At 46.0% G+C, this 22,143-nt stretch overlaps 1 protein-coding gene across 5 annotated transcripts in view; it reads left to right on the top strand.

Annotated features, from left to right (window-relative positions):
- Positions 1-22,143, top strand: part of SIPA1L1 (signal induced proliferation associated 1 like 1) — a 135,241-nt gene that overhangs the window by 70,588 nt on the left and 42,510 nt on the right. For all 5 annotated transcript variants that reach the window (XR_006604606.1, XM_013057455.2, XM_013057457.2 and 2 more), the window contains 3 exons: positions 698-967; positions 16,386-16,535; positions 20,712-20,836. Coding sequence is in view for 4 of the 5 variants with exons in the window: in XM_013057455.2 (XP_012912909.1) it covers positions 698-967; positions 16,386-16,535; positions 20,712-20,836 (545 nt within the window). In the remaining variant the exon portion in view is untranslated. The remainder of the gene's footprint in view (positions 1-697; positions 968-16,385; positions 16,536-20,711; positions 20,837-22,143) is intronic.

Here is a 22,143-nt window from a genome sequence, read left to right as displayed (position 1 = left end):
AAAGCAACAGAAAGACATTTGGGCCTGACATCAGTTTCACTCAGGCTGCTCCCGGGGGCCAGCCCTGCTTTCCCTGCTGTGGGAGATTTTTGGCTTGGGGTAGTCGGGGGTGGGGGCAGTGAGGGGAGTCTGATTTCAGATTATGCTTTGTTCCCTGGTGATTTGATAATTGCAAAATTTCTATAATTGGGTTTTTGTTTTCTCCTTCTGAGCTAAATGTGGCTCTCATTTTGGATTTTGAAATCTATCCCCCCCTTCATTTTTTGACTGTTAAGATCCCAGACAAACTCAGTACCTTTTTAGATCCACAGTCATGCTACTGAGTGAAGGGTGTGTAGAGCTTACTGCTTGCTTCTTCTGAGGCCTGGTCTTGGGGTTCTGCTGCCTTGCCCTGCCGGCCTGGCAGCCTTCCCTGCTCAGGCCTCAGGCCTGACCCTGCTCCTACTGGCTCCCTCCGCTCACTGGGATGACTCTGGGTCTCACTGTTTTTTCAAGACTCCATAGGTGAGACTGAGCAAGGGAAATACACAGTATAATATACTCCTGTGGTTCTGGTTTTTGAAAGGATAGTAATGATTAAGACAGTTTGAAAAAAAGGATGAAGTATTTGATCCACTTTCACTGTTAATGAGAAGCAGTGTGGTTCCACTCACAAGAACAACAATATTAATTTTTCTTCTTTCTGTGCCCTCACTAGGAGCTGCTCAGAAACCTACCGTATGCCCGTGATGGAATACAAGATGAATGAAGGGGTTTCCTATGAATTCAAGTTTCCCTTTCGAAATAATAACAAATGGCAGAGGAATGCCAACAAGGGGACTCATTCACCGCAAGTCCCCTCTCAGGTGCAGAGTCCCATGACCTCGAGGCTGAGCGCTGGGAAAGGAGATGGAAAGATGCCTCCTCCGGAAAGAGCTGCCAACATCCCTCGAAGCATCTCCAGTGATGGGCGCCCACTGGAGCGGCGGTGAGTGTGCCTCCAAATGCTTGCTCTGCATCTCGGCCCCAGAGATGCAGAGCACCAGACCCACAAGCACTAACTGTAGGTCTTCTCATATTGTACTAGAAATCCAGACTTGTGGGGCACCTGTGGCTCAGTCAGTTAAACATCCAGCTTTTGATTTTGGCTCAGGTCACCATCTCAGGGTTGTGAGATCGAGCCCCGCGTTGGTTTCACACTGGGCATGGAGCCTGCTTAAGATTCTCCCTCTCCCTCTCTCCCCTTCCTCCTCTCTAAAAAGAAGGAGGAAAAAAGAAATCAGGAATTAAAATAGAAACAGGTGTGTGCCCTGGTGGCTTTCAAAGCATGGTGGCGTTCTAAAGCCGTAAGGATGAGTGTCCAGCAAAGCATTCAGCTCTGAGCAGTGAATCTGTGCTTTGTGCTCTCACTTCCATGTGACAGCAGCAGAAACGGTCACTGCACACTTAGTGGCAACAGGGGTTAGAAGTTGGCAGACTCCTTGAGGGGACATTGGCCATATTATCATCTTTCATAGTCTTCGTCTTTTGGGGAGAAGTGATATGATAGTAGCAAAAGACTGCAGGTTTTTGATTGTCTGTGTGTCACTTTGTTAATAAAGATTGTAAAAATTTTAAATAATAGCACTGTAAATGACCTATGCCAACAAGGGAGACAGTTGAATTTAGTAAGCTGGTAGTCACCCGCTAGAAGCCAACTTCTCTCTGTACACTTTCCTTTCTGCATCACTTCTGCTTGTCTTGATCACGTCTCAGAATGTTTTTGTGGCCCCCATGCTGGAGAGGGGTCAGGAATCCCCGGAGCTGGGGAGAGTTCTCTGTTTCAAGAGCTGTGCGGGGCAGAAGGAAGGTGGGAGCCAAAATCTGAGTCTAGGCCAATGGAGCAGCAGAAACAGGGTGCCCCCAGCTTTGCTTAAGTAGCCATTGATTGGTTCAGACTGGGAGCAGAAAGCTGGAGGCTTTAAAAACCACACTGTGACATTTCTTTTCTTAGTCTAACTATTGTACCTTTATGCGTTTTGTGTGCTATTGCATAAAACATTGTCACTTAACTAGCTCAGAAATATTTGAGTATCGTGTAGAAATAATTTATAGACAACAACGACAAAAAACTAGCTGTCTTTCTAAACTTCCTCACTTAATCCTGGAGATCTGCTTACAGAGCTTCACCAGTCACCACAATAAAAGATGCCTCCCAAAGTGGCTACTTTCCCATCTGGACTCCTCTTGTTTTCATCATTTTCGAGGAGGAAAATATCCGAGAGATCTCTGAATAAACTCTTTGTTCTCCACATTCCAGACTTGGCTCTCCCTGAGGTGTGTATGAGCTGCAATTCATGATTTGGCCCACATTTTGAAAGATGAACTGCAGGAACTGATTGTTTGGAGAAGGACCTCAGTGCTATTTTCTTTCTCTTTCAAGACAATCATGAGACTTTTATAAGTTAAATTGTTTTGTGTGGTTTTCTTTATACAGTATTTCATATAATAACAGAGCAGGATATATTTTGATTCCATGCTGAATTTAGTTTCTGCAACAGAAACTGAAGCCTGTTGCTGAACATCCTGACTTCAGAAGTGGAAATATTTTTTGTAGCTAATTGTCACCTTATGATGCAAGCAGATTTCAGTGCTAGAGAATGCATCAGCTCCCTTATTTCCAGAGGGAGCTCTCTGATTCCTGAGGGCACTTGTGTCTGCCCTTCATCTTGACCACTCCCTGTCCCCCACCCCTGGGGGAAGGGGAATCTGAGCGCTGTCCCTGAAGACCATCAGAGTAGCCCTGGGGCCCTCCACGCTTTAGAGATGAAAGTGGCAGGAGCGAGGTTGCCAGTGGTTTTCAGAGAACTTTAACCTCCACTCAATTAAAACTTCTTAGTTTCAGGTATCTTCAGAACACTGGACTGGTATCTTGTATCTTAACAAGGAGGGTTTATGTGACCTGTGAAGTCTCAGGTGTACATATGCAGGATATTCGGATTATCTGACTCCCCTTCCTTTTGAAATATGTGGTGGTTTGATAGTCATCTTCTGTGGAGTCTTAAGAGTTCACTTTCCTATCCCGTCATCGCTCATTTTCAGTAATACATTATTTCTTTTTGTAAGTTTTAACTTGGAGTCACAAATAGAAGGTGCTCTCTAAGAACCTTTGTTTTGCTACTGTTTCAAGGATAATCCGATAGAGAACAGACATGACATTCATCAGGAATATTTTCTGAGTCCTCCATGAATCCCCAGATTTGTAAATTTACCTGGAAGTATCATTTTCTTCTTGAAATGTAGTAAAATGTTACCGGAAGGCATCCCCTCGTGGTGTTACTGAGAACGAAACACCTTCCTGAAATGGGGAAGGCGGGCTCCTGGCTGCCGGATTTTCCTCATCTGTTCAGCCTTCCCCTTCCTGCCGGTCCTGCCCTGGGCATCATTTGCATTTGTACCTGGGCAGTCTGTAAAGTATGACTCCTTTCAGATGAGTTGCAAGTGGTCAAAATAAATGCCATTCTCTGCCATACCTTGAATCTTGCCGTATTGATCACATCGTGAGCCTAATACTGAGAACAGAGTACTGCCTTTACGTAATTTTCATTCCATTTATTTTCCTCCCCAACATGAGGCAAGTCATACTGAACTGGTGAGAAACCAGCTGTTTTTAAGCTGAAGCCAATAGCCCTCTCATGTGTGCCCTGCCCACATTCGCTACTCAGATCTGCCTGCTTCATTCACCGTGGCGGGTTCCAGCCTGCTTTGCTTTCGATGAAAACACCAATTACTGCCTGTAGAAGTCTAGTTTTCATTGCATTTTTATGTAAGATCCCAGACTTCAAGGTCATTAGGAAGAATTTTTTTTTAATACTTGTGGAACAGATTTTTCCTTTTTCCTTTAATACCAAGGGCATGATTTTTATAACATACCAAAATGTGTTGGTGTTTAAAGTTCCTAATAAGAATTATTTCACTGAATTGTGTTCTGAATACATTGTTGAGAGAAGCTGATGCAGTACAAGCAGAGGGTTCATTTGCCATCCAAATAGACTCAAGTCTAATTCTGTTTGGCTTAAATATGTGAGCTTTATGCGCTCCAGGTGGCCTTTTGAGTACAGGATTTTATAGTATTTGTGGGAGTAGTATTTATTAACAGAATTAATATTTACTCAACAAAAATAGGTAATATGACTCAAAAATATCACTATTTTGGCCTCAGATTTATCTAGAGTGTAAGGGTAGAATTGGAACTGAAATATCTACCGTAGCGCATTGAACTTACTGCATTACTGTGCTTAAACCTAGTGTGGGACCAGTCATAAAGCCCTGATGCGTGTTAATGTATTTCAGGAGCTTTGCCAAACAACAGGCATCTTAGCATAAGGAATTTTCCTTTCCTTTTTTTTTTAGTTGAAGCATCACCAGCCTTTATGCAAATATTTGGTGTTGGAACTTAACCAGCTTTGGTACTTTTAAGTCGTGCCTGGATGCCACTGTTCCCTGCATGCCCTGCTTTTAGCTCTGAGCAGCTGGGGGGAGTCCTTCCCCACTTGGGAGGTTAAGGCTGGCTGCGTGGAGCCTCCGTGCCCCTTCAGCAGACACCAGCCCCCCACAAAGGGCATGAGGGTCATGTGCCTGCTCAGTCGGTGTCCTTAAGGAGATGCTGAATTTATTTCAGCAATCCCACGCCAGTCTTCACTGTTACTTTCTGCTTTATCATAAGGCAAGCGCCCATTTGATCCCCCAGTGGTGGTTAGACGGTTTAGGACTTGCATGTCCTAAGTGCCGTCTCCCTGGCTCGTAGTTGTTTGTCTTGAGTTGAGGACCTTGAAACCCTAGAACTTGAGAGTGTCGCTGTCGCTCCATCTACATCCCTGCCCTCTGTGTTTCTAGAGCTCTGGCCCCCGGATGCGGCAGTCTTCAGTTCATCTGGCACCATTCGCTGCTCCCGCTTTCAGACTCCTTTTCTCTGTCTTCCAAAACTTTGCCCCTGGTTTTTTGTTTGTTTATTTTGTTTCTTTTTTGTTTGTTTCTCCTTTTTTTTGGTCAGCTCTTTGCACCTGTCTCATTGCTCCCCCAAACTGTGTGTCCTCCAAGACTCTTTCCTCCCGTGGCGTGCAGTGCCTCACGGCGGGCTCATTGACCTCCACCACATCCCCAGCGTGCGGGCAGTTCCTCAGTGGTGTAGCTGTGCCTTGACCTCCTTTTCACTGTTCATATCCATTTGCCTGAGGACGAGCTGAATCTGCCCTTGAAGGTCACGCCCGTGTCTCCTCACAAGCCCGGGAGGCCTGCAGCCAAGGCCTGTAGCCACGCCCCTGCTCGTCCATTCCGTCCTCTTTCTCACATGTCACCAGGCACGGTGAATGGCTGTGCCAGGGCCACAGGTATCCAGGGCAGGGCTAGGATTCCTAATCGCCTTCCTCTCCACCCTGTGCCCCATCCCACGCCCATCCAGGTAGGAGTCCCAAACTTCTCTGAGCTCTTGGTTTTCAAGCTTCCCCAGTCATCATCACAGGCGTGTCAGGTCACACTAGGACTGTTCTGGCCCAGACCACGTTGCAGACTTGGGGGACGCGCAGGCCGATAGAAGTGGAGGCGCCCCTCATCGCCGCCTTCTGCCAGCCGTCAGCGCGAGTCCGTCGGCCTGGGAGCCCTGGCTCAGCGGGCTGGCACCTTCCACCCGCCACCCCAGGCTCTGGACTGTGAAGGACTCCGTGGCTGGGTTTTCTGTCCTTGATGCCTTGATGTGAGTGGCCCTGCTCGGACTGCCCTTCGGCTCCCTGTTTCTTACAACTGGTCCTTCCCAGAACCGGTTCCAGCGGACCCTTGAACAACATGGGTTCGGACTGCATGTGTCCACTTGTGTGTGGGTTTTTTTCACAGCGCAGTGCTGTGAATGTATTTTCTTTACTAACATTTTCCTTTCTCTGCTTACTTTACTGCAAGAATATCGTGTATAATATATACAACATAGAACACATGTGTTAATCAGCTGTTACCAGTAAGGCTCTGGGTCACGAGGCAGCTCTTAGTAAAGTTTTGGGGGTGCCTAAAGTTATACATGGATTTTCACGTGCTTTAGGGGTCGGCACCTCTAATGCTCACATTGTTGAAGGGTCAGCTGTAAATTTCATTGTAGTCTTACTTGGGGATATTGCCAGTTTTAGCCTGTCTTATTCATCATTATATCCCAAGGATTAATTATAAATTCTGGCATTGTCATGGGCCCGCAATCAATTTTTTAAAACTTTATTTAGTAATTAAACCAATGAACAAAAGAACTTACTTAAATAGTAGGAACAGAGGTAAATCAATTCAGGAGAAAGTACATTTTTTTTACTTTTACATTTTTTGTCATTTTTTTGCCCTTCTTTATTGTGGTGTAATATATATGACCTGAAATGTACCACGCTGGCAGTTTACGTGTAGAGTCCTGTGGCTCTGGGAGCATTCACTGTTGTGGCAGCCTCCCACTGTCCCATCTCCAGAACCTCTTCAGCCTGGCAGAACAGAGACTGTCCCCGTTAAACAGTCCTTTCCCATCCCTCCCTGTCCCCCTCCCCACCCTTAGTGACCACCATTCTATTTTCTGTCTCTGTGACTTCTGTTTCTTATATAAATGAAATTATAAAATACTCATCCTTTCAGGACTGGTTGTTTCACTGTAACATAGTGTCTTCGAGGTTCACCTGTGTGGGGATTCTGACCTGTGTTAATGCAGGCTGCTGTAGCAAAACTCCATTGGCCAGGTGGCTTAAATAGCAGACACGATTTCTCGAGGCTCTGGGGGCTGGGAATGCCAAGGTCAGGTGCCCGCAGCTGCAGTTTTTGATGAGGACCCTCTCCCCAGCTGTGGACAGCAGCCTTCCTACCATACCCTCACACAGCAGAGAAGGAAGTTTTGGTTTCTCTTTTTCTCCTTACAAGGGTACTGATACCATTGCGGGGGCTACGCTTTCATGACCTTGTCTATGACCAGTCAGCACCTCCCCCAAAGGCTCCCTTCCTAATATCATTACAATGGGGGTTAGGGCTTCAGCCCATGCATTTGGTAGGGGTTGGCGGGCGGGAGACACATATTCAGTCCATGACACTTCCTTCTGAACCTGAATAATTTTCCTTTCCGTGAAGATACCACATTCTGTTTATCCATTCATCCTTCAGTGGGCACTTGGCAAATCAGTTCATTTTTATAAAATTTAAAAGATCAGTAGAACTGAAGCATTCAGTAGTCTGACAAAGCTATAGAATTAAAGCTAGATTTAGATAGAATTCCTTGATTTTTGTTGGCTTAATTTTAAATACTCCTATTTTAAAAGTATATTGCGAGTAAAGCTGTCTCAGACTGACTCAGAGTGAAGTGTGAGTTGTTCTTGATTGAATTTCGTATGAAGCTTTCCATTTAGTGGAAACCGAATTACAGTATTGTATTTATTTATGGCCAAGAGGAGGAAAAGCAGAGGACCATATTTGATGTAAATTCACTGGGCTCTTTTTTTTTTTTTTTTAAGATTTTATTTATTTATTCGACAGAGAGATCACAAGTAGGCAGAGAGAGGAAGGGAAGCAGGCTCCCCGCTGAGCAGAGAGCCTGATGTGGGACTCGATCCCAGGACCCTGAGATCATGACCTGAGCCGAAGGCAGAGGCTTTAACCTACTGAGCCACCCGCGCCCCTCACTAGGCTCTTAATGCTCCTTTTCCCCCAACTCTGCGCAGGAGCTGGCATCCTGTGGCATCCACACTAGGATTAGGGTCAGGTGGGATGCAGGCTCCCACGTTCAGATTATAGTACAGTGATGTTTCCTGTTTAAGTGTTCAGGAAACGGGCACAGTGCTGGAGTTCCACATACCCCCTGTTCCCTTTCCTTTATGTACTCCAGACAGACCCAGGGAATGAGACCAGAGTGCTCCAGCATGGCCCCCAGCCCAGGCTCTCCAAGTGCTTCGAAGTAGCTGTCATGCGCTCAGCCCAGACACATGTCCCCACCGGGCTTCCCCCAACATGTCCACCAGTGTTGCAGCGTGAGCCACTGGAAAACTCCCACATGTGCCAGGAGCGCAGAGGCCTTGGTTCACATGTGAGTGCTGGGAGTGATAGACAGTGGGAGGTTCCCTGCTCCCCCCTGTACTTCAGGGCACCACGCATCAAATGGGCACTAGCCCCACGCCCCAGAGCTGATACAAAGATTGACCAAGGCGGTATGGTTACGAACAGGTATGGTTTAGAACAGGCCTGCCACATAGGGAGGCTCAGAAAATGGTGGTTGCTGTTTGTCACTGTTGTCCTTTTTTCGCTGCTTTTCCAGACAGAGCTTCGTTGTGGGTGGGTGGTGTTGAGCGAGGGCGGAGGAGATCATGTTCCACTGGAGCATTTTTGGGCTGTGGTGGCTCGGCCAGCCTGGGCCGGTGAATCCGTCTGCAGCCTAATCCAGGCTAGGCCTGTGGTAGGTCAGTGTGTTTTCACAGGCACGTTGTATTGTCTTCAGTGACAGTGTCACGGGTGACTTCGGTGAGACAGAGGATGAGTTCAGGAGGCCTGCTGTGCTGAGAGCAGTAGTGATGAGCTGTGCGTTTGCAGGAAGTATAGGAAATTCTGGCAAACCCATCCATGCAAATTAGAATGACCTTCAAGAGGATCTGATGAAGCAGTTGTGTTCTGGGAAGAGCCATAAGGGGGCATGTGACCATGCTGCTCTGTGTGTCACAAAGGAACTGTACTCCTGTGAGTGCCCAGCAGCAAGGTCTTACCCTCCGACCCAACGCTGGGAGGCTGCTACCATAGGACTGCCTGAGGAGTCCTGGCCTGGCCATACCCTATGGGAGGCTCTACAGAGGCCCACGATGGCCCTGAGGCTACCTCAGCCCCTATGTGTGTGCACGCACGCGCGTGCGCACACACACACACACACACACACACACACAAAACATGGGGAGGCCTTTCTAGAAGTCATAGCTAACATATGTCTTGCTGTCACTCTCCTCCCCGTGGAGAAGTTAGTCCTTTGCCTGATGAAGGCACATCAGCTACATGAATACATTTCTCAAGAATTTAAATAACTCACGGGGGAAAAAAGTACATTCTGCTGCCTTATATTTGAAACGACTGACATTTTTCTTTAAGATCTGTTGATTGCACAGTATATATATATATATATATATATATATATATATACTTGTAGAAATTAGTTATAATGAAGACATATGAGCCACCAAACCCACTGCCACAATCATCTGTGTGAAATTTTCCCCTAAGCTTTTTTGTTCAGGGTCCTGGATAATGAACGGGCCAAGGTCAGCTTCCGCTTGTGAGAATCACCCAGTATGGTTATAGAGTGGCCGTTTGGGATCTGCCTGTCGTTAAAGTACTTGCTGAGAAAAGTGGATTTAATTTCCTTTTTATTTGCAGGACCAATTGCTATGTATCATTAGATGGGGAGAGGGTCCTTAGGGCTGGTCTTAAGAGCTGAGGTGCTCTCTCGAGAGTGTGTGTTTCTGCGTGTTGGGTGTATTTGGGCTGAGTGCTGGGTGCTTGGCGGTGGCCGTACCGCAAGAGGGCTCATGAGACCCTGCTTCAGGCCATGTAAAGACGGCCCTGAGCCACTGGCTCTGGAGCTGCAGGCTCATTTTAAGGAGCGCAGTGCAAACACATAAGGAGGGTTGATAGGGAAGGAGCTCACTCCTGTACCTGTGGCCTGCTTACAGGTCTGTGCTGGAGTTCACTGTCCCCTACAGTCCCCACTCTGGAGAGACTCTGAGCCCAGCCAAGTGAAACAGCCTGGAGTGTCCCAATCTGCCACTTTTTGTTTGACTCTCTCAGCTTCCCATTATATTTTTTAAAAGGACAGATGATCATAGTGTATGAAATACGCCAAAATAAAAGTAGGGGTGTAGAGATGAAGATGGAGTGCAGCCTGGAACCGTGGCCGACAGCAAGCGGTTCAGACTTGGGTACTAGTAGGGTCCGGTGGGAAAGGAAAGTGGGTTGTGGGGTGGAGGTTTTTTCTCCCAGCTTAGGGCAGCTGTGAGGAGAGGACTGGGGGTCTCAGAGACCCCCCGGAGGGGGCTGCCAGTGCGCAGCCGCTCTGAGCGGAGGCCAGCATGGCGTGCCGTCATTCCACTTCTGCTTCCCTTATTCTTGTTTGTAAACTGGGACAGGGAAGGAACTTATTTCGTCTAGTTTTTTAGTCTTTAAAATTCTAGCATGTCAAATCCAAACAAAATCTCTTAGCTTCTCCCAGAAGGATTTGGTTGTGACTTCTTTTCATGAAGGATTGTGGGTATTGGTGGAGGGTAAGACTAATCGAAGAAGCTAGTGTTTGTGGTGGGCTAATGGATCCTCAGCTGTCTGTATCTCCCTCAGATTTGACTGTTTAAGGTCAGCTCCGGCCATACCAGTGCTTTCCTCCAGAAGCTTCTGTGCATCCCTGTTACCTGACAGAGAAGGGTTGTGCTTCCTTGGCCCACCACAGGGGGCTCACCCTGCAAGACCCACGCATCCTCCCAGTCACAGCCCCTTCCCGTCTTCTGCAAGGATAGAGCTCTCACCTAACTCATGGCAGCCACACACACCCACAGTCCCCTGTGTCCCAACTCCTGACTTCTGTGGAAATCCTTGGCTTCCTACAAGACCTATTCCAGATACATTTCTTCATAAAGCTTCCTTTCTCCTAGTTTTCGCAGTAGGAGTTGACTTCTAACCTGCCTGAGCCCCCTGACACCCTATGTGTTCCGCTCTCATGCCATTTACATTTTATTTGTGTTTTATGTAAAAACTCTAAGTCGGTAGTATTGAGTTCCTCTTCTGTGCCAGGCTCTATTCACAGTCCCCTGTGTGAGTTTTCTCAGTTCACCCAACAGCCCAGGACCTTGGTTGCCGTTCCCCTCTTTCTTCAAACACAGATGCTCAGGGATTAAGAGATGAGATAATTAGCATAGAGTGCTAGCAGGCTGGTGGTGGAGCTGGGGTTAGCATCAAAGCCATCGGCCTCCATAGCCTCCAGCGCCATGCTACAGGAGCGAAATCTAGCACCATACATAGACCAGAGCTCAAGACAGATGAGCTTGTCAGATGAGTACATGCGTGTTTGTGTGTTGGGGGCCCCATTGCATGCACTGCAGTCTGGGCCGGCTTCGCAGAGCAGCCTCTGCAGGTGCGCAGAGCCCCACGCTCGTGAGGCTCTGTGCTGGGTTCTGTGCTCTGCTGTCCCTGTCTTGACAAAAGGGATTCTTTGTTTTCATTTTGCAACTGAGTCCCATGAATTATGTGGCTGATCCTGCAAGCAATCCATTTTTATTTTCTGTTCTTTCGAGTCACCCTTAGATAGAAAATTGACTGTCAAGAGGCCCCCATGATGGACGCCAGGCTGGGAACTTCTAACAGCGTGCCAGCAGCTGCGACGTGATGATTCATTTATCTCAGTGTGATGGATTGCTGTATTTTCCTAATTGTGTAAAGAAGTTATCCCTTGTTGTAGAGTGACCTTGTCGCAGGAGGCTCATCAGAACAGGATTTTCATGATCCATTCTGAACAGCTGATATGAACTGCTTGTTCAGAAAGCCAGGGGGCTAGCTCTGGTTCACAAAGAACACGGTAGAAAGAGATGAAATGACAGAGGGACAAGTGGCTTGAATTAGAATAGCTTGTTCAAACTTTGGTCTGGAGATAGCACCCAAATTATATTACATTGAATCATTTGTGAGAATTTGTTGTTGTTGTTGTTGTTTTACAAAATTCTGGAAGAATCCTGGTTGATCTACATTTCTGAAGACAGATTTTAACTTGGTCCTGCTCTCTGGGTGAATAGCATTTTAATTGCTAAGTTGTGGTAAAGTGCTGTGCTTAATTATGGACTCAAGTATCTAATTTGTCAGTCATTGGTGCTATTTGAAACCCTCTCTCTTGTTTTTACCATCATTCCACTGTTTGCACTTGGGTTACGGAGGGCCTCGTCTCCTTGGACACATCTAGGCAGTGCTGTCACTTTGGAGTATAAAGCAGGACAGAGAGGCATAATTAAATCTATATGTAACTACTCAGGAAAATGTTTTATCATTAGCCACTCAGATACTAAGAATTCTTTATCCACAAGTTGATAAATTATAATCAGTCATGATCTGAAGAGATCAATTTAATGAGACTCTATTAATGTTAATACTGTGTGTATAGACCTGTGAGTTGATTTATGGGAAGGGCATGATGGAGTGCAAGAGTTTTACTTTATTAGAAATCTGAGTTTTGTGGGTAAGTCTCTTCTCCCTTTGCCCTGGTATAAGAATGCTTCTGGAAAATGAGGGACTGATTCTGATCTTGGACCATCTCTTCCTTAATGTCCATTCCATTCAATTCTGTTTCCATTGCAGTGAAATGCATTGCATATAAATGAAAAGCTGGTCTTAAGCAGAATCTTGTGTGGACTCTGGAGGTATTATCTAGCTGGCTGACGATTATGACTTTTTCAGTTGCTGCATTTTTCATGGGATCAGAAAGCCCTGGTGTTTTGTTTCTGCAGAGGGAAGTCATAGGGACCTCCAGAGAACATTTAATTTCAGTTGCTTTAAAAACATTTAGTTATTTCTTGGCTAAATTAAAAAAAAAAAAAAAGTTGGGAAAAGAATCTACCAAAATTAACACTAAAAGGTTTAGACATTTCCTCACAGTGACCGGAACATTCCTGGAAATTCTTACATTCCACAGAATTGAAAAGTCTCACAGCCGCTGAAAGATGTTTTAGTGTGAGTCCTCTAAACCTATTTGGCATTAATGTCCAGAAGTCAGAGGCTTGTTGAGACTAAGATAGTAGAAAGATCTCAGTTTCTCTCAAAAGAGAAGAGAAGCCCTAATCTTACACTGACTTTTCAGTGGTGCTTTCAAATACAGGGGTGGTGGGGTGGAGAGAGCCAAAAGGTCAGCGTGCTGGCTTCCTCTGTGAGCCAGTTTGGGGGTCCCCCTTTTCCAAGTGGTGGGATAGCACGTGGCTGGCCCAGCTTGAGTCACAGCCAACCCCAGGCTCTCTCTGGCAGAAGTGGACTGCCCAGCAGGCAGCACCCCGCCCCAGTCACTGAACGAGGGCTGTTCTCAAACAGTAATTGTGATGGTATTCATTTCGGACTGTTAGAAAAAAATAGTAAGTCATCAGAATAAGAGCTAATTCTGAAAATTCCTTTGCCCACCATACATACGCATCTAGCGTCGTAAAAACATTTGGATGGCATTCCATCGGTTTCTGTTTGTGTGTTCTATGTGTGTGAACAGACAGAAAACAAAGCCACTATTGAGTTATATAAATGCAGAAGAGGGATGGGAGTGAATGCTGGCCTTCTGGAAATGCTATTTTTTCACTTTGGGATAACTCCAGTAACCAAGTAGAATTTTCTGATACATATGCCAAATAAAAGAGCTGAGGTTGAGAACTAGCATGAGATATGTTAAATTAATGTACGTTTTGGAGAGCAGAGTAAGCAGAGCAAGCTCTAAATACAAATGTAAAAGTTACATCTGACTTTTCCTACGGAGTCCGTTGTCACTTCCTTTCGGAAACACAAACATCTGAATATTTACTGTAGTTTAATTCACTGGCATGACTGGTTCAGCTGAAGAGAGTTGGAGGGTCACAGGTCCCCCAGATGTTGCAGCGGCCCTGACCTGGCGACCATGCTCACACTGTGTCTCCTTTGTTTTCATCTTTCTTTAATGCCTCCTCCTCTATGCGGCAGAAACACAAAGTCTCCACAAACGCAGCTAGTCCCTGACCCCACTGAGGCTGCCCCACACCTACCCTCTGCCGAGCCGGTATCCGCCAGCCGTGGAACTAGTCTTTCTGTGAGTCTGCGTAGCAAGAACAAGATCGCTGATGATGACCAGGGGAGCTTAGGAACTCGGCCTCTTGTCCCAGCTTCTCATCCCATTCCCTCAAGACCTGGCATCCTCGGTGTCCTTATTCGCCGCACGGGGCAATGCCTAGAGGAGCCGTGGTCAGGAAGTTCTCTTGCCACTGCACGTCAGAGCGAGGATATGCTCAAGAGTGTCTGGGGTCATTCCACCGTCCCTTTTTCTCACATTTAAGGAGGAACGTTAACTTTGAAGCTGTTCTAATTGCTTTTTAGTAATTAGTAATAATAGTCGCCAGTTTGGGCATTTTATTATTAGTGACTGACTGTTTTCCAGCTGATGTAGACCCACCATGGCTGTGAACCCCTGGCTGGGCTTCTGAGGTCACTAAGGGCCCTGATCCTGAACCCGCCTTCTGTTCGTCATTTTCTGCCCTGCCGATAGGGGCCTCCTTCTTTCAGCAGACGTGTTTGAAGCCACCAGAAATGTAAAGGGAAATAAAGCTCAGAGCTGCCCCTTAAGGAGCGTGTCTGGTTGGGAAGATAGACACACATAAGACTAACCTTTCGGATGGATGTGTGACAGCGACACAGAAAGCAGGCGGTGGGGGCCCCCCAGGAAGTTCTGATTAGGCATTCGTGGACCTGATGTTGGAATTAGGTCTCAGAGAAAAAGGATTTTATGTCAGAAAGGGAGACAAGAGGCAGAGAGGACGAGATGAGTAAAAGTATGCACGTGGTAGCTGTGTCTGAGAACAGGGGCACCCCGAACGTGTCCAGGATGGAGGGTGCGCGGAGGCGGCAAAGAGCACAGAGAGAAGGAAGGGCTTAGACAGGATGGTCCAAGGCCTGGAAGAAGGGGCTGGGGATTCGGTCCTCTTCTCTGAAGGCAATGGGAAGGCGTGCAGAGCATAGTGCGAGTCCCATGGCTCGGCCTGGTGGGGGTGGGAGGAGTGGGCTGCACAGAGCCTAGAAGTCAGAAGACCAGTTAGAACAGAGCCGTGCTGCTCCAGGCCAGAGGGAGGACAGTCAGCAGGCTGAAGACCAGTCACCGCCTTAGTCTTCGCGTTGTCAGGACCAGCCCCCAGGCTGCCTGACACACTCACTCATTAAAAGTTGAACTTAGAGCAGTTGATGTGGAAGATGAAGAAAGGGGGAGGGAAGAGGACAGTTCCAAGGGGTTTAGCTCAAGATAACAAATGCAGGAGGGACAGGTTTGGGGGAATGGCAAAACCTTGGGTTGGATGAGGTTTAATTCGAGCTGCGGGTCAGGGTGTTGGGTAGGGACCTCCAGGAGACAGTGGGAGAGTCTGGGCTTGTCCTGGAACAGATTGAGAATCTGGATTCTCAAGTCTTTGGAACAGATGGGTTCGGGAGTCATGCTCTCAGCATCCACCCCTGTTGTTGTTCTGTTAGAAAAGCCTCTTGTGATTCTGTTATCCCTTGTGTCACCTTCTGGCACCCAAACCGCATCCTGTCCTGCTTCAGAAGGCACATAGTCGTGCTGTTAGAAAATGCTCTAGTTCAGCGAATCAGGGTCTGTCCCAGGCTGCTGAACTTTGGTTTGAGTAAAAGATATCTTTTCCTGCGAAAACACCTGTGCAGACCTGCTGCAAGCTATCCCTGGAAGCGGAGAAGAGTTGTCCTTCTCTGGGGGACAGCAGTGGCTTAGCAAAGAGCAGTGGATTCACAGTCAAGGGTCCCAGCTTACCGAACCAGTGACTTTGATCCCGCTGCCTCAGCTGTCCCGTGGAAATGGCTTGCCTGCTACAGAGTCAGGTGCTACAGAGCTGGTGGTGCAGCCAGCTTTCACCTCCGAACTAGAATCTCCATAGTGAGATGGACTTCACGTCCATTCACATGGCCATGTCACCTACTGATGTCCCCGGGGCTACGCTGTCATCCACTAGAGGAGAGGAGGTAAAGGACACAATCTGTCCCAATGACAGAGCTCCGGTGTCTGTCCCCAGCGCCTGTCAGCAGAGTGAGGAATCTGGGGCACACCTCTACCACACTCTTACATAAATTCACTAGTGCCAATTAAATTCAGTAACTGACACGCCAGGCATTTTTTTATGGGGGTTTTTAGATGGTGATGCTCTATAATCAACCCCATTTATAAATACTAAATAGCATAATCTGAATATTCATTCCCCACTTTGAGTAAGAAAATTGGAAAACAAAGACATATACGAAGAGTGCACTAGTCTCACTGTGGTCACACTCTGGAAGAACCAGTGTGAGAAATTGGAATTAATTGCTGTGTCAGTGTCACTGGGGTTCCATTATCCTTTGCACTGCCATACTAGGAATTCACTCCACTGAATTTTGGCAGCTTTGGGAAGCATACATGTCCCCCCCCCCATTATTTTTTGACGTCCCCCAACCACATCCCCTTCAAGGCCATTCTCCAGCTGTTCCCTGAGGGAGTCATTTTATAGGGAAGTTTCTTTTGTAGGCTTCCAGCTGGCTTCATTTTCACTACCTCTGCGAAGTGGCTTTCTTTGTCGTGTTTATATGATATTATCCATCATGCACTGCCTTGGGGCTTTCCCTTGGATTGACTTCATATTTTTGGTTTGCGCTCACAGGCTGTCTCCCGGTTCAGACATCTACGTGACGGTCTCCTCCATGGCTCTGGCAAGGTCCCAGCCCTGCCGTAACTCCCCTAGCAACCTGTCTTCATCCAGCGAGACTGGCTCTGGTGGAGGCACTTACAGGCAGAAGTCCATGCCCGAAGGGTAGGTGTGGCGCCCATTGACATCGCTGTCTTTCTTCTGTAATTCAGACAAGCCTTGATCACTCTCAAAGGAGCAAGAGGGAAAATGTGGTTAATACCGCAGATAGAACTCTATACATGTTTTAATGTCTGGTTAAACCATTTCTCAGGAAGTTCATCATTCTCTGGCCTCCAAGGGCTCCATGGCAGAGAAATCAGGTTACGTTCATGTCTCCAATTGTATGCATTGCCTAGTTTCATGGTATAGTAGTTGCATAGTTCAGGTTTTGTTTCTTCCTCCAAAGCAAACTCCATAGTACTGGCTAGAGTTTGTGTTGGTGTTGCCGTTAAAGCAGGGGAAATAATCATCCTAGCCAAAGCTTAAAATTACTTTTCTCACACTTTCAAAGTCTCCTGTGACTTTAGCTTGAGAGTTTTTCTGGCTGGCTTTCTTTCTTTCTTTCTTTCTTTGTTTCTTTAATTCCTTTTTGGAAAACACCAAACACCCAAAGGTTAACTCTTTGCTTCTGACAAGACTTAAAAATAAAAGGCTGAGCATACATGATTTTAGAGGCTACTAAAGAGAAAAACACCACCACGACCGCCAGAATGTCTGAAGCTGGGACATAATTAGCAGCAAAACGTTACATGACACACACATGCCCCCTTTGCCCAGAGGAAGAGTAAAGGAACCATCGAAGACATCCTGCTGGGCCATCTCTCTGGGAAAGGTGGTAGAGAACTTGGAACTATTTGAAAATCAAATGTGAGGCATTTATAAAAACATGTTTCTATTGAGTTTTCCCTATATATATATTTTTAACAAATGCACAATGATTTGGTTACTTTCTTGAGATTTTATCATGTTATAAAATAGTCATATTTACTAAGAATACCTTCATAATGGATATTTTGTTATAGCATTTTGTTGGTTTTTACAACCATTTAGTGTTGTTGTTGCTAAATATTTATGTTAACAGGAAGTAGGTAATAAACCACCACCACTCCCTCTGCCATCTCAGTGTCCCCCCGGGACTCCCCTAGTAGCATATCTAAAATGCACATGTCTCTTTTAATTACTTTAGTGACAATGAGAAAAAAAAGTTAGCTCTTATCATGAGTTAAAAGGTTATATGATTTTAAGTATTACTATCATACCCTACCATGGGCCCAACTAATTATTTGTTGTTTTAATTAGTAGATTTTAAATGGGCCTGGTTTGACTTCAAAAATAAGAATTCACTGCCTCTTCAGTGTTGGTACAGCAATAAGACATAAGCTAACAGCAGCAAGAGCACTGTTTTCTTGTGACCTGATACGTGTACCCTCGAAACGTGTACCAGAAATGTAAGCCGAAATCTGAGTGTCTTGGTGAATGTTAGCAACACAGTTCCTGTGCCCATCCTGCAATGTTTTTAATTATTCAACCTGATCTGTAATGCCAGCCCTACCGTAGGTGATATTGAGGGTTTTTCCATTATTTGTGAGGTTACCCGGTAATTGTTGACCATAGATGTGTATCTATATCAACATAGATGTTGACCAAAGATGTGTAACATCTTTTTTCACCTGGACTGCTCTTTGATAAGAAGGTAATGATCCAGTGTTCTCTAGAGCCTGGGCATTTTTGCCTGTACCAGTGATAGAGGAGACAGTGCACAGTCTGACTCACGTGCTTGTCCCATGGGCCAGGCTGGATTCTAAAGTTACCCTTATCAAGAGAAAGATGATCTCCTCTACTCTACAGCATAGCCCCGTACATGTAGGTATGTACCATTGATGGTGGGGCAGGACTGTATGGGGTCCACGGCAGACTCAGTCCTGCTCAGCTGTAAGAAGCTCAGTAGCGTGGGGTAATACCAGTAGATCAGAGCAGGACATGGTTGTCATCCACATGTGTAATCTGCTCATTCCTAGTCCTCCCTCTGCTTTAAGGGGCCCAGTATCTGCCTTTGTGCCCCCAGTGCAGAATTCTGAGACTACCCAGATGGGTTGAGAGATGAAATTTAGCAGGGTGACTGATAATGCCCGTTCCACACAGGTTGGGGGAAGGTACCTGCGCAAGTTTAGGATGGCAACAAGAGATAAGTAGAAAGCAACACTGTGAAAAAGACAAAGGGTTTGTTCTACTCTCCTTGGAGATTTGTCTTCGGACTACATGCTTGAGGGCTGTGGAGTCAATGGCCAGAGGCAGGGATGGGCTGAGTGAATGAGAAGCTTGGAGATCGAGTCCAGAAGCATAGTGGAGGGCCCACAGCCCAAAGGTGAGACAGAGACAGGCCACTGTAGCTTCCTTCTAGCACTCTGCCATGAGGGTCGAAGCTTGTCCCTGAGGACCACTGAGATCAAGAAAGGAAAGTTGTAGAGAAGTTTCCAGCCTGTGATGAGGAAAGGCCATGAGCCTGCTCTGCAGCCGTGGACTGGCTCATGAGTTAGAGAGTCCCTGGTCCCTGAACATGCCTCGTGTCAGCCAAATGGTACCTGCTTCTCAAGGTAGGATTGAAGGACAGCCTTGCTTTATCGCTTATTTAAAACCAGACAGCCAGAAAAGCACTCAGCTTTAAATCCAGAGGTTTTAAAAGTTGTCTTTGGTTTCCATTGCTACCAAAAAGGAGAAGCAAGACTGAACCCATGTCTAACTTTTATATCTGTGCCTTTTTTAAAAGTCTTTTTTAAAAGTCTTCATTTATTGCAAATTTGAAATAAAATCATAAAATCATAGGGCCAGTTGGAGGATATTGACTGTTCTTGAGCTAAACAAGGACCCTACCTAGGGAGGAAATGGCAAATTTCATAATTAGAGACTCACCCCACCAACCGTTTTTGTTGTCATTGTTAATGAAAATCAGCATCATTGCATCAATTAATAAATACGTACAAAGATGCAAACAGTTTTAGTCATTTTCTTCCAGATGTTTGGATCAACTTACAGGAAAGGCAGAACTGAAATCCACACACAGTCTGCAGGAACCACTGTTTTGTTTCTTAAACAGCACCTTTCACTGAAATTTTCACAAGTCAGTTTTCTTGTTTAACATAAGAGAGGTAACTTCCTTTAGGAAGGTTTGTGATTGAATTTGTAAGCAATTGTCATTGTGCAGAAGTAATTTAGGGAAATGTTAGAGTACAAGGTTCATGTTAACAGCCTTCTCTCCTTTGCAAATGCTTTTGTATAGATTTTTCTCCCCATCCATAAGATAGAATTGCCATTTTACAAATAAAGGCATGGAGATAAAATTCAAGTGACTTGGGGGGGGTGGCTGGAACTTGACTCCAGGCCTCCTCATCTCCCGCTCTTTCCAGTGCACCACTTGCTGGGCCTCCCCATGCATTTATCAGTCCCTAGCAAATAGGACACCTGTCATAAGCCTGAATCAGTTGGGATCTGTTGATCTTTTATCACATTGATTACTCATAAGTTCGTTAGTAACCACACACAAACGTGTAAGTGTCCACATGAGTCTTTGAATTTTTCACTCTGGCCCTTTCTCCTGGGATCACTCAATATTTACCAGCTGATATTGCTAATCAAGGCATGTGCTTTATAATTAGGCATATATTATTATTCTACCCAGGGTAAAATAAAACTGGCTCATTAAATAACTAACAGTTCTTTCCAGAAATAGCCACTTGCCTTTATGTATGCCAGTTTCCTACTTCCAAATTGCCATTCCCAAAGGCAATTTAAAATTTAGACATCTTGAAAGTGGTCACTCTGTAACGTAAATGTTAGCAATCTTTGTCTTTCAGACCTTGGAGCACACATTTGGAAAATATTGGCCCCGAACCTGAGTGACTTAGTGACTTAGCAGATTACTGAGTTAAGAGAAACCCCTAATGTGTTCCAGTCAGAAGACAGACATGGAACATGAAGATGGTGAAATCTTTCCTTTGCCCACGAATGAGAATCTGAGCTTAGCTACATGTGGGCTGGAACATTTGGGTTTTCTTATTCTATATTTATTGGGTTAGCTTTGAGCCCTTGTCTACAGAGTATGTACTGAACATATACCCTGTTCTTGAACAGACGTGTGTTCACCATGACTCTCACAGTTTCAGCATCCGCGCACACGAGCGCAAGCGTGGGTAGGCGAGGGCCTTCATTAGAGTGTTGCTCATTTTCCTGAGGCCCATCTTCCCCTTCTGGCTGGAGGTCCCTGATGTCGTCTTTGCCTTTGTTTGGGGGCAATCGCCACAGGTTTGGAGTCAGCCGCAGGTCACCCGCCTCCATCGACAGGCAGAACACCCAGTCAGATATTGGCGGCAGCGGGAAATCCACACCCAGCTGGCAAAGAAGCGAGGACAGCATTGCTGACCAAATGGGTAAGTAACTAATTCCTACAAGCAGCAAGTTGGCCACCTCTTGACCTCATGACCACATTCTATGATAGAATACAGCCTCGGTTAATACATGTGGTTAATACATGTGGAGGATTAAGGATTAAGTTCAATTATGTATGAGTGAGGGCAGCAAATAAGACCTGAGAGAAAAGTCAAAGAATTCTAAGTGACCCCCCCCGCCCCATTTAGACATAGAAAGGCCATAGGAATTAGTTTTGTCACCGAGATTAAAATGCCACACTGCCAAGCCCCTTGTGTCCTGAGTATCTCCCTCAGCCCTTGCTTGTTGGGTGGTGGCTGCCTACTCTCAGTGCCCTGGAGATTTGTTGGTATTCTTAATGTCAAGTTTAAAAAAACAAAACAGAAGTACAAAGTGGGAAGGAGATGCAGTTGCTGTTGGGTCCCATCTGTAGCGTGCTTAATATCTCGCTCCTCCCGCCTGGGCTGTTCCCCCCTGGCTCTGCTATTAAGCTGTCAGCTGTGGTCAGGTCCTAGCAGTAAAAAACAGCTGGATGGGGAGGATTCCCACTGGTGAGCCTCCACTGGGATTTCTGGCACAGCCTTTCTCTCGCTACGTGGAGCTGTTCCACAGTGACACCGTAACCCTCGTTGATACCATAAAACTTTGCCATGAAGCAAGACCAAGTCTCAAAACAGTAGCCTCAGGGATTTAGTGTCAACCTTGTTCATCCATCTGGGACTCGAGTCTGGCCCGTGGGGTGGGCTTTTATTTTTTTCCCCTTTATCCTAGCTCTAGCAGCATTACCACCAGTGGGGGTAAAAAGAGGGAAACTTCAGGGCCAAAAAAGATAACTTTTAAGGCAAAGACCCATCTTTATTTTTTTTTCTTTTTTGCAAATATATTGTTTTGCTCTGTTCTAATGACTCTTCCCCTGTAAATGTACCAATAAGCACAAATGTAGAAAGCAGTGGAGACGTATTTAGCTAAGCCAGGAAGTGAGGAAAAGAAATGTAATTCTCAGGTTCGGAAGATCTGCTTTGTTCCAGTCACATCAGTGAGACATGCCTTGTTACCGGAGCCATCTGTCATTACCCACTCTCACGGCACCTACCCCCAACGCAGAAAACCTGAGCATTTTCCGATCTGCTGTTCTGCTCTTGACGGAATGTTTTTAATTCCATATGTTTTGATACTGTTGAGATGGTAACGCCACATGTGAAAAGGATCCCTTCTTCAACATGACTTTTAGCAGCTTTTTTTGGCTCCTAGTGCGGCCTTCAAGCAGAGCTGCGAGCAAGGTCTTTGTGCAGCGTTCAGAGCCCCACTT

This window comes from Mustela putorius, unplaced genomic scaffold, assembly GCF_011764305.1.
Source record: "Mustela putorius furo isolate JIRA1106 unplaced genomic scaffold, ASM1176430v1.1 tig00000129_pilon_pilon_pilon, whole genome shotgun sequence".
In the NCBI taxonomy this organism is placed as follows: Eukaryota; Metazoa; Chordata; class Mammalia; order Carnivora; family Mustelidae; genus Mustela; species Mustela putorius.
The sequence above is the reverse complement of the archived record's forward strand: the minus strand, read 5'-3'. Positions and strand labels throughout refer to the sequence as shown.